We start from the raw sequence: 12267 nt of genomic DNA, 5'->3' as shown, positions 1-12267 counted from the left end.
CAGCTTGAAATCAGCACCTTTAAGCCTACCAGATTTTCCCTCCAAAGATATTGCAGAGTCTAGCCAGAGGAGAAAGGCACCACTGTTCCTTTACTGAAAACAAATAACTCTTTCCCTAAAACTCCTTTGCAAAAGTTCAGGTGCCATGTGCTACATATGTAGCTCACTTTAGTCTTGGCTGTCACCATGCACCAACATGTAGCTCTAATCCCCCATAGTTCTGATGGGCACATTTTCCTCTTCTCTTCTTTCCACAGGCTGGCTCTGTCCTAACCAATGGCAGCCCTTAATGGTATGATGAGGAATAACAATACTTTAAAAATGCTTTTACTAAATGATAATGGTTTCTTTGGGAAGATACATTCTATTTAGAGAAATGTCAGTGGCCTCTGGATGCATGTGTCCATGGTTGCACTGGTGCAGAGCTGAGCCCACTCCTGAAATGCAACTCTGAGTTTCTGTGCACTCGGGAGACCAGCACAACACTGTGTGAGGTTCAGGCACATCTCTGGTGGAAATACTGTAGTGCTTCAGGTCCCAGACAAACATCCCACTTCTTACTGTATAGATACAAATGGAAAAATCAGGCTAACGGGGAATTCTAAATTAAAAAATGTAGTGAATTGCTTTCATTGTTTCTTGCAGCTAATTACCAGCCTGGATTTGTTGACCAGTTCTGTGCACTGCATAAACATTGCGAGAAGCTCTAAAAAATGTATCTACTTTATGCGTAAGCAGCAGAGCAAGAACAAAGAAAAGAAAAAAGTTACTATCTCATAGCAATTAACTTCACAGATTTAGGTATCATGCAACTTCATGAACAAAAAGCCTTTAACCTGGAACTGACATAATACAGATCAGTTTATCACCAAACACCGAATCTGGTGACATATTAACCATCATGCTACAAATTAATTTAAAATTCATGTATAATCTCAGTCCAAGACTGCCAAACTGTCCCTCTAACATAACCAGTTGCAAGACAACTGCAAGTGCATCTAGCTCTGAAAAAAGACACTCAGACATGTTCTTAGACCATATATGCCCTTCTGCATTGAATATTGCTATCTGGGTATCTTAAGCAAAGGAATGGAATTCTCACCTCCAGGTTTGCTGTCTCCTCTTTGCTCCCTTTTATGCAGAGATTTTGTAAAATGGATCATAAAAGGAAAGCCAAGTAGCAAAACTAAAACACAGCTTTTGTTGGTGGGCTAGTTGGATGTTTATGGTTTTGGGTTTCTAGGACAGCTGTTTTAGCCTAAAGCTGACATGAACACAGTGAGGTTTCCCTACGTGCTTCAGTGAAAGTGCATATATATATATATATATATATATGCACACCATCATTAGTTGTGCATTTCTTTCCAAAGCACTTTTTTTTTCCCCAAAAATTTCCTGACAGTTTTATCCTGGGGTTCTTCACATGAAGAGCCAAGGAAGAATTCCTCTTTAAAGACAATAGTTAACAGATGCTGTTGGGAAAATTTGGACAACAGGAATCAACAACAAATTCAGCAACACCTGCAGGAGAAGTATGGTGCTGGGAGCAGAGTCAGTTTTAGAGTCAGATGGAGCCAACGAATAAAGGCAACATCCCTGGAGGCGTTTAAGGCCAGGCTGGATGTGACTCCGGGAAACCTGATCTAGTGCAGGGTGTCCCTGCCCATAGCAGGGGGATTTGAACTAGATGATCCCTGGGGTCCCTTCCAACCCTGACAATTCTGTGATTCTGTAATGTGCCATACAGCCACCACTACAAAAGGTGAAACTCCATGTATTATCTGCTGATAAATAACACAATATGTATGTTATAATTGTAATAGAATCTATTAGTGAATCTTAAACTACTTTCCCAGCTTCCTTTTTATTTTACACAATTTAAGTAGTAAAATATTAATTTTCCTTTCATTTTAGTTATGGGTAGAGGAAATTTGCAGACAATACAAACACTTTATAAAGTAAATAATAAAATAGACTTAATGATCTTAAAAATGCTTACCAGTCAACTGCCATTCATTACTTGTGTTACTGCTCTCATCTTTATTTTGTTGCTAATTTTATAGTGTCAAATAGTATGCACATTACATATGAAGTACATAAAGCTGCAATATCCTGAAGCAGGTAACATCAGTATCCCCTGTACCATTGCAGTCGATTACTAGCTGAGGCTTTCTGGTGCTGCTGTGAGGCTACTGCAGTGTTCAATGGGAAGGATAAACCTTGCTGAATACTCTGTAATAAAATGGAGAATGATGAGATATACATCAACAGAAATGCAATTATGCATAATATAACATTCAAGAAGCATCATTTGATATGTGATCTGTTTTTTGTTATGTAAACAATGGTCATAGACTCATAGAATGTCAGGGGCTGGAAGGGATCTTGAAAGATCATCTGGTCCAGCCCCCCTGCCAGAGCAGGATCACCTAGAGTAGATCACACTGGAATGCATCCACATGGTTCTTTAATATCTTCAGAGAGGGAGACTACACAACCTCCCTGGGCAGCTGGTTCCAGTGTTCTGTCTTCTTCACAGTGAAAAAAATCTTCCTCACATTTACAGGGAACCTGTAAACTGTAAATGCCTCAACTTCCACCCATTGCCCCTTGTCCTGTCATTGGGCATCACTGAGAAGAGGCTGGCTCCATCCTCTTGGCACTTGCCCCTTACACATTTATAAATGTGAATGAGGTCAACCCTTGGTCATCTCCTGTCCAAGCTAAAAACCCCAGCTCCTGCAGTATCTCCTCCTAAGGAAGATGTTCCATTTCCTTAATCATTTTTGTGGCTCTGTGCTGGACTCTCTCAAGCAGCTCCCTGTCCTTCTTGAGCTGTGGGCACCAGAACTGGACACAATACTCCAGATGAGGGCTTACCAGGGCATAGTAGAACAAGAAGTCTGACTACAGAAAGCCAGGAAAATGCGGGGTCGGGGGCTGGGGGGAGATTTTTGGAAGTAAAGCCTCTGAGAACATAGAAGCTCAAAATGCTTTAGTGAAACAGTGAGATGTGGTAAAGGTAGCTATGCTACACTGATTGCTGAAAATTACATCCTTTACCAGTTGTTTCACCACAGAGAAGTGAATTTGCAAAACAGGAAGCAGTAGAGCGGAAGGTGAGCTTCCAAGCCACACCTACCATGAGGACTCACAAAAGAAGAGGTAGAAGTGCTTTGTTTTTTTCAGTCTCACTTCAAAACCAGGCAGTCATTTTGAGGCTGGATACTTTCTTAAGTTTTTCAGTCTCAAACTCAGTATGTGACAAAATCCTTCTGAAGGGAGTATTTTTTCCAACATTTTTAGTAACAGTTTATCCAGTAAAGTATATGAAGGTTATGGAAGTATATCAAGTATGTGAAGTATACAGTCATCTGTTTATGTTTTTTCCCTCAGTACAAATACATAATAAAGGAAGAGACTGAAAACACAACATCATGTCCTATGAGGAGAGGCTGAGGGAGCTGGGATTATTTAGCCTGGAGAAGAGAAGGCTCAGGGGAGACCTTACTGCTGTCTATAACTGCCTGAGGGGAGGTTGTAGCCAGGAGGAGGTTGCTCTCTTCTCTCAGGTGGCCAGCACCAGAACAAGAGGACACAGCCTCAAGCTATGCCAGGGGAAATTTAGGCTTGAGGTGAGGAGAAAGTTCTTCACTAAGAGAGTCATTGGCTACTGGAATGGGCTGCCCAGGGAGGTGGTGGAGTCGCCGTCCCTGGAGCTGTTCGAAGCAGGATTGGACGTGGCATTTGGTGCCATGGTCTAGCCTTGAGCTCTGTGGTAAAGGGTTGGACTTGATGATCTATGAGGTCTCTTCCAACCTTGGTGATACTGTGATAAATTACCAATTCCTGCATTTTTAAATGAATATTTGAAATGTAACTGTACATCAGACACTCATCTGCTCATTCAGTGCTTTACATTCCAGGTATCATGATTGGTTTTTTTTTTCAGACAGACAAGATATGGAACCAACATATAAACACTTACTGAAGACATTTAATACCTGTCACTCAACAAACACGACACGCGTACAGGTCAAAGTAAGAATTCACAGCATATATCTGGTTGGAAGAGACCTCAAAAATCATCCAGTCCAGCCTTCAACCCAGCACCGAGAGATCACCATTAAACCACATCGCTAAGTACCAGGTCCACATGCTGCTTGAACACCTCCAAGGATGGTTGACTCCACCACTGCCTTGGGCAGTACATTTCAATGTCTGATAACCCTTTCAGTGAAGACATATTTCCTAATATCCAGCCTTAACCTTGCCTGACACAGCTTGTAACCATTTCCTCTAGTCCTGTTGCTTGTCATCAAGGAGAAGAGGCTACCCCCTCCTTGCTCCAACCTCCCTTCAGATAGCTGTACAGAACAATAAGGTCTTACCTCAGCTTCCTCTTCGCTAGACTGAACAAACCCAGCTCCCTCAGCTGCTCCTCATAGGTTATGTGTTCCAGGCCCAATTCATTGTACTACCAATTACTTTACACACTTCCATGCAGTATTCCCTTTCCTCTCTAAGTTAAGAAATATATGTCAACTATGAAGTACATATAGTTAAAATTGTTAATTGTTTTAAAGGAATCTTTAAAATTCTTGGAGGTTTCTGGACTTTGCAGGCATCAGCATTCAAAAAAGAAAAATTAAGTCAGAGGATGAGGCAGTTTGATACAAATTGTTAAAGCACATTTCCAATACTATAATGTTCATATGTGAATTTACATAAGTAGAAATCTGAAGTCTGGCAGCTGAACAGATCAATGCCAATATTTTCAATTATATTTTTACTATAAAATAAACCATAAGGTTAATTTGTAGAATTAAATACTCACTAAAGGAGTGGTTATCTGCAAAACATTTGAAGTAGATGGGTTTCTGGCAATGGCTTCTTGAACATCTAAAAATAGCAGGAAAGTATCTTATAACATTATGCAAGACAAACACTACAATAGAAATGAATCACAGTCAAATATTCAACACAAAGCTTTCCAAAGATTGTGGAAATGTAGTTTAATAACATTGTTCTTTGTTTCCCCTTACCAACGGCTGCTGAAGTATGTGCTGTGTCTGTATTTGCAGGAGATATTATCTGCTCAAAAAAAAAGTGTCAGTAAAGAAATCTAAAAGGTAGAGAAAGGAATGCCAGTTACTGAGCTGGCAACAAAGCTTCAAGATTTAGACTGGCTACTGCTATTCAATCAAAAGGCCACTATGAATGTGCACAGTTTTAGTCACTTAATTTGGTAATATGTGACATCAAAGCCAAAAAAAGACGATTGAAAAAGGCCACAATTTAACAATCAATGTATTTACAGCACTCCAGTTACAGGTACATACTTACATATACTTCTATGTCCTATAAACTTATCTTATTACCAATTTTAATCCCCAAATAATTAGGCAAGCTAATTATATTTCTAAGATACACATATACACGACATTACTTTTCACAGTTACTTCATTTGCAGCCAGTTAATTCCTGTGATTCTTTCACTGTTTCTTTAAATTCCTTATGTGCTTTTCTTAGTTTTCAGTTTTCCTTTCTACATTTTGGAAACTTCAGCTTCTTGCTCTCAGTTCTGTTGCATTTTTTACCTCTACTTCTCTGTAATTTCCCTTTATACAGCAGTTTATGAAAAAAACACATACAAGAAAACAGAAAATACCTACTTTTTTAAACTGAGCATATCATACTAAAATACCTCTCTGACAAAATAAAGCACTCTTCAGTTCCATGAGATGTGATATAATGAAATTCTGAAAATTATTTGATGGAAGCAGGAATTGTAGGCCACACTTGCAGAAGACTTCTAAGCCATTGCAGAGATCTTTCATTGTGCTGTTGCAGTTTACAGGAAACTGAAGACTTCACAGAAGCTGTTTTCTTCAAATTCAAGACATCCACCATTTGATACAGAAATCTATCAGTAGTGCATGGAACTTAGTAAGACCTGGTTTAGTTTGATTCCAGAAACCTGGGTAAGTTGACCATGGAACAGTGAAGTCCATAAGGCATAGTACTTAAACAGTAAAATAAAATCAATGGACTTTAAGAAAGCAGACTCATATAAACTCAGATCACTTGCATGTAAAGTTTAACATGAGAAAACTCCAAGGGTGTCTGTATTCATCTAATTGCCTCTCCAGCAGAGAAGTGGAGTTGGGAAAAAAGACTCACAGGTTGAAATAAAACCATATTTAACAGAATAGCCAAATTAATACAAATGTCAGCACAAAATACACAAAGTTAGACTCAGCTCAGCAAAAGCACAGAAGCCACAATAGCCAGGAAGGCAACCCTCTAGAGCAAGAGAGAAGAGAAGCTGGATGACAAGAAGCCCAAGCAGAAGACTCTCTTCTCTCCTAACCAAATTTATCCTGAGTGTGATGCTCATGATATGGGACACGTGTGAGCCAATTCCAGTCATCTATCCTGGCCCACTGAGAATTTCTACTGGCCTGTAACCCAAGGCTGATCTGTGATTCTGTCCCTGCAAAACCAGGACAAAGGCAAATGTAAAATTCAGGAGAGTTGGCAGTTCCATAAACAGTAAAAACGGCAAGCAGAAGTTATTCTAATGACATGGAAAGCCAAGCAGTCCACACAGACTAAGTCATAAGGTCTCCACTGAATTCAAAGACAGGATGAAGCACACAAAATACAGAAATTTTCTCAAACTAATGAGACTTTTTCTGAAAGACCTGTACATAGAAGTAAATACTGACCAACAGATACAGTAGCAAGAAGCCCAAGCAGTAAGTTTGTTCTATGAGTATGTTAATTATAATAGGATGAAGAATTCTATTCTACTTAGTTCACAAACTAATCACTGGAGAGAAGGAATTATCAAGAACAAATATACTTTGTCCCTGTATTCTTCAGCAAAACTGAAGATGTGGTTGGAAAGGTAATGTAAAAAGCACCAGTATAAAACTGGCAGAGAGAAAGAACAGTTAGAGAACACTTAGGTAAGTTAGACATTTTTTAAAAGAGTTGCGCAAGTGATACTCATTTAAACATTCAGACTGGGCTGCAGCGATCTCAGAACTCTGTGATCCTTAAGAATTCATGGATAAGAGGTACATTCTAAAAGACTACAAGAAATAGAATAAAAAGCCATTCATTATAAAGAGTTTCATTTGCAAAAATCTTGGATATAAAGGGTAATTATTCACAAAATTAATTGCAACATTTTAAGATGGATAAGGATTGGAACAGATTCCCAAGTCATACATCTTTCAGGAACAATTTTGACAATCATCTGTTAGAAATAACAGCTACATTGGGTTGATTCAGTATCTGAAGGTATGCTGCAATCACATTTGAAGTGATTTTTTAAAATCAAGTTCAAATCACCATTATTATTAATTGGTTTCACTGATTTTATTGTTTGCTACAAATATTTTAAAATAAAAAAATAGAATAAAACCATTCCTCTCACAAGATTCATGTTTTTAATCCAGCTTAATCCATGTCAACAAAACAAAAATGTTTAATCACTTGATGGAAGATCCTACTTATTGCCAAACTTACTTTGGAGCCTTTGATTGAGATGATGAAGAGACTGGAAAATTTTCTGTTCTTCTACTGAAAGTGCAGTCATCTTTGGACACGGAGTCCTGTTAAACAGTAAGGGCTGCCTGGCTGGGTGCACGCTTTCCATAGCTGCCAGGATGTCATCCTCTGCAGCAGGTGTACTTGACAGTTTTTCTGCTATAAGAAACTGAACAGTGCTTTCTGAAACTGAAAAGATTACAGGAGTAAATTCAAATGAGAAAGGCTCATAACATTTAAATATACTGCTTGCTTTCATGTGCCTGTGAAACACATAAAATTAATATTAGAAGGTCAAAAAGGTGGCAAAGTCAAGAAGCATGATATGTTAGAAAATTCATCTTGCAGATGGCATCAGAGTGAGTTCTACCAAAGTTGGGACTATGTAACGATAGAAAGCAATACTGCCTGTATCAGCTACGTGTGATACACAGAGTTATCACAGTTAAATACAAGCAGGAACGGAACGTTGTGCTGTGTGATTAAAGCCACCAATACATGATGCTAGATCTTATTCCCTTGAAAAATTCAGGTCTAGACAACAAGCTACCCTTTCTTACTCCGAATCACTGTGCCAAAAGATACAACTGATGTTACACTGTGGATGTATTAGGTCACTACCTTATGTACAACAAAGAACCAAAGTAAGATGTGTTACTATACCTTCATTAGACTTATAGGTGTTATTCATATTGTGTACTGGATCAATTGCAGACTGAACAGGACTCAGCTGGACAGTTTGTAATGATTTCTATTAAAAATATAAGAACATTTTAACGCTAATGTAAGGTAACAATACTAAGTTCTAAAGTTTTTTGATGTATCATTTCATATTACTAATACTTTCTAAAGATGTTTTATTATTTCATATTACAAAATGTTTCAAATGCAGAAATATTAGTGCATACAGGTCAGGACCACCTGCGGTCAGGGTTAAGACCACTCCCTCAGATGGGTTAACCCTTTATATATTTAAAGCACTAAACCTGAGCACATTTTGAAGTCAGTAGCTGGAGGGAAAAAAAAAAAACAAATATGACTTTTCCTTAAAGTAATTTCTGTAAAAATGATAGGACAAGGAGCAATGGGTGTAAGTTGCACCAAAAGAGGTTCTGCCTCAATACGAGGGGGATCTTCTTTAAGGGTCACAGAGCACTGGCACATGCTCCCCAGGGAGGTCGTGGAGCCTCTTTCTCTGGAGCCTTTCAAGGCCTGTCTGGATGTGTTCCTCTGTGATCTGTGTTAGATAGTATTGTCCTGCTCTGGCAGGGGGGTTGGACTCAAAGAACTCCTTGGGTCCTTTCTGACCCCTAACATCCTGTGGTCCTGTGATTTTGCCAGTGAGTTTTTGATGAAGTTGAAGTATGACACACTCTTCAATTTGTTGTCCCATTTTTTAGATGACCAGACCTAGTACCAAAATAACTCTCTGCTATAAATGGGATTTAACATTAAGGTGTTTTCGGTTGGATTTTTAGTAACAGATACTGACTTGTATTGTCCTGTTCTGACAGGGGGGGTTGGACTCGAAGATCTCTTTGGGTCCCTTCCAACCCCTAAGATCCTACTATAATTTAATAGAACAAGGTGACACAGTCTCAAGTTGTGCCAGGGGAAGTATGGGCTGGATGTTAGGAGGAAGTTCTTGCCAGAGAGAGTGATTTGCCATTGGAATGGGCTGCCCAGGGAGGTGGGGAGTCACCATCCCTGGAGGTGTTAAAGAAATGACGGGATGAGGCACTTGGTGCCATGGTCTAGTTGACTGGATAGGGCTGGGTGCTAGGTTGGACTGGATGATCTTGGAGGTCTCTTCCAACCTGGTTGATTCTATGATTCTATGATTCTACTGATACAGTGATTTATTCTAGCTGGTTTTAGTTTTTACATCAGTAATGACAGCAAGCTGACTAAGCACACTGATTCAAAACTGTATGACAATGATTGTATTTTATATTCTTGAAACTTGCAAATTTGAAGATATATAAACTTTGATAGTGTTTAATACTTACCTGTGCATGATAAGTAGGCTTCCATCTCTCAGAGACTCTGTGCTTGTTTTCATGGTTGTCAAAACACTGCTTTTGTCTTGTAACAGGTACAACACCTTAAATGACATGCATACAAAAGTAACTTCATGTTAGCACAGGACTACAAGATATAGCTGTGGATTGCATGTGGACATTTCCAAGAAAGTTAAGTAGAGCCCCACTTTGAATCCCAGATAATAAGTATGGTCTGTACAAAGATAGAAGGTGGTTTTACCAAGTAAGCAGGAGAATGAACAGTGAACTATGATAAAACTAGGATCAAATTACATGCCCCAAATAAAGTTTTAGAAAATAGATTGCATTAAGAGAATAATCCTAAAGTCCAGTTGCCTGACACAGGAAATGTCTCTTGCCAAGATGCTGGATCTAATGCCTTAATGGATTCAGTGTCTGCACAGATTACATAGCACTGTGCAGAAAACATGCAATAGTTCACAAAATTTATTCGATTTGCAGAATCACAGGGTAGAGGTGGGAAGGGATGTCTTGAGGTCATCTGATCTAACCTTCCTGCTCAAGTAGGGCTGCCTAGATTGCCCAGGACCATGCCCACAGATGGCTTACAAATACCTCCACGGATGGAGATTCAGTTGCCCTCACAGTAAAAAAGTCTCCAGAATTAGTGTGCTGCTCAGAGGGAACCTCCTGTGTTTCAATCTGTGCCCATTGCCTCTGGCTTTGCTGAAAAGAGTCTGGCTCAGTCCTCATTGCAGCTTCCTTCCAGATATTTACAGATGCTGATAAGATCTCTCATAGCCTTCTCTTCTCCATGCTGAACAGTGTCATCTCTCTCAGCCTTTCCTCACTGGAGAGATGCTCCAGTTCCTTCACCATCTTCGTAGCCCTTCATTGGACTCTCTGAAGAGAGAGCCTGTCTATGTGCCTCTTGTACTATGAAGCTCAGAACAGAACACATTCCTCCAGGTGCGGTCTCACAGGTATGACTCAAATGCAAGTCATGGTTTAAAACCTTAGTTCTACAGCTTTGCATTTTGTAATTTATCTCACTAATTTATACAGCTGTATGATAATGTGAATGACAGTAATTCTGTACAGTGTTTTCCCTTGGCTAGGGAGCCCTAACCTAGACACTGCATCTCAATTTTTGTATCAATTTTGTCTGGCATAATAATATAGTTTCAAAATTAAAACATCAGGCTTCAAAATTAAATTAATTAAACTTTTATGCATACAAACTGCAGCTGTATATCAGCATTTTCATGTTCAGGTTAGGAATCTACATATCCAAGATATGGATACTATATTCTCCTTTGTAAACACTTGATATGCAAATGCAGTTTACATGATATATATTTGGGTGGATAAATTGCCTATTTATGTACATAATCAATATTTACATGTGTAGTTTATGGTTAGGCCAAGAGGTCTTCTAGTGATTTAGAAAGAATTTTATTTCTTTATTTGCTATTACAGTGCTATTTAACAAAGCAGAATTTTTAACATTTGCACAAAAAGAAAACAATTAATCCTAGAAGCCCATTTTAAACCTGGCTGCTGCCATCACATGTAACACAGGACTGAGTAGCTTTAAAAGGTTCTTGTTTAGTTACATTGAATTATTTCAGTGCAATATATGGTGCTGAACAGCACCTGAAAATGAAATGTTAATACTGTGTTAAATATAGGGGAAAGATTAAGAAAGAAGCAAAGAAAAGCCCTTGTTATATTACTACTCACATAATATTTTTCTGAAACCTCTATTGATAGGCATCAGCACTTGATTCGTTTGCCCTACATCCTAAATCTATGCCATGGAAAAGACTCCTTGGAGAAATGTAAGACAAAAATATAATTAGCAAGATTATCTCTAAGTGCCTGAGGTACTGAGCAGTCTGCTCTTGTGTAACTGTAAGCATCTGAGTGGGTCCCCTATTTTGCAGACACTAAATGTTAAACACATTTTAAAAGCATTTTAGTGATTAAATAATTCTAATACCCAGCTACAATATATGTGTCAGTCAGAAAATATACCAAGTGATGCCTGGAAGCCCCCGAAAGATTCTCATGGACGATAATTTTCTTTATTCATTTTGTTCTCACTTATTCTTTGTTCATTTGACCAAGCATTACAACAGATCACATTTTCTAGGGTCTGCGCAGACCTCCCTAAACCTTGCAACAATGCCACAGCAGATACTTCGCTCAAGTACAAGCAATATTCAGCCTCTCACAGCAAACACTTCAGCACAAAGACTATGGTGAACTATGTGCATTTGCAGATAACAGAGGAAACAACAGGGCTGCCATTAGGAGTTATCTAGAGCATTTAAAATGAAGAGGACTTGCGAAATATAAAATGTTAAGTGCATACCGATAGAGGCACACTCAAATTTTAAGAGCTGGATCTATGTGACACTGGGGATACAGCATTTAAAGTTGCAGTGAAGACAGTATTAGTAGTGCACACAACTTTGATCCAGTAAATTTCCTAATTAATTCCTAATTAATCTGATATGCAAATGAAGTGATCAAGCAGCAGGTATCTCTGTATCTCTGCTGGAGGCATGGCATGGTAATGCAAGACTTCATTCATTTCCAATGTAAAATCCAATAGGTTCACTTAAGTCACACCTATCTTAAGTTTATCTGTTTGAAATGGAATGGACAAGTAGATAACATTTCTCATTTCCCACCCCTG

The 12267-nt window shown here is 38.7% G+C and overlaps 1 protein-coding gene across 3 annotated transcripts in view; it reads right to left on the bottom strand.

Annotated features, from left to right (window-relative positions):
- Positions 1 to 2016: 2016 nt before the first annotated feature.
- CEP126 (centrosomal protein 126) overlaps positions 2017 to 12267 on the bottom strand; it is a 45967-nt gene continuing 35716 nt past the window's right edge. For 2 of the 3 annotated variants that reach the window (XM_064170510.1, XM_064170519.1), the window contains 5 exons: positions 9570 to 9664; positions 8224 to 8311; positions 7540 to 7749; positions 4838 to 4902; positions 2017 to 2232 (listed from right to left, as the gene is read on the bottom strand). In XM_064170510.1, coding sequence (XP_064026580.1) covers positions 2128 to 2232; positions 4838 to 4902; positions 7540 to 7749; positions 8224 to 8311; positions 9570 to 9664 — 563 coding nt within the window. In that variant the 3' untranslated portion in view covers positions 2017 to 2127. Of the gene's footprint in view, positions 2233 to 4837; positions 4903 to 7539; positions 7750 to 8223; positions 8312 to 9569; positions 9665 to 12267 lie in introns of those variants that run through there. The other variant, XM_064170513.1, reaches the window with a different exon arrangement.

Source organism: Pogoniulus pusillus, chromosome 3, assembly GCF_015220805.1.
Source record: "Pogoniulus pusillus isolate bPogPus1 chromosome 3, bPogPus1.pri, whole genome shotgun sequence".
Lineage (NCBI taxonomy): Eukaryota > Metazoa > Chordata > Aves > Piciformes > Lybiidae > Pogoniulus > Pogoniulus pusillus.
Note: the sequence above shows the minus strand (reverse complement) of the source record. Positions and strands in the feature narration are given on the sequence as shown.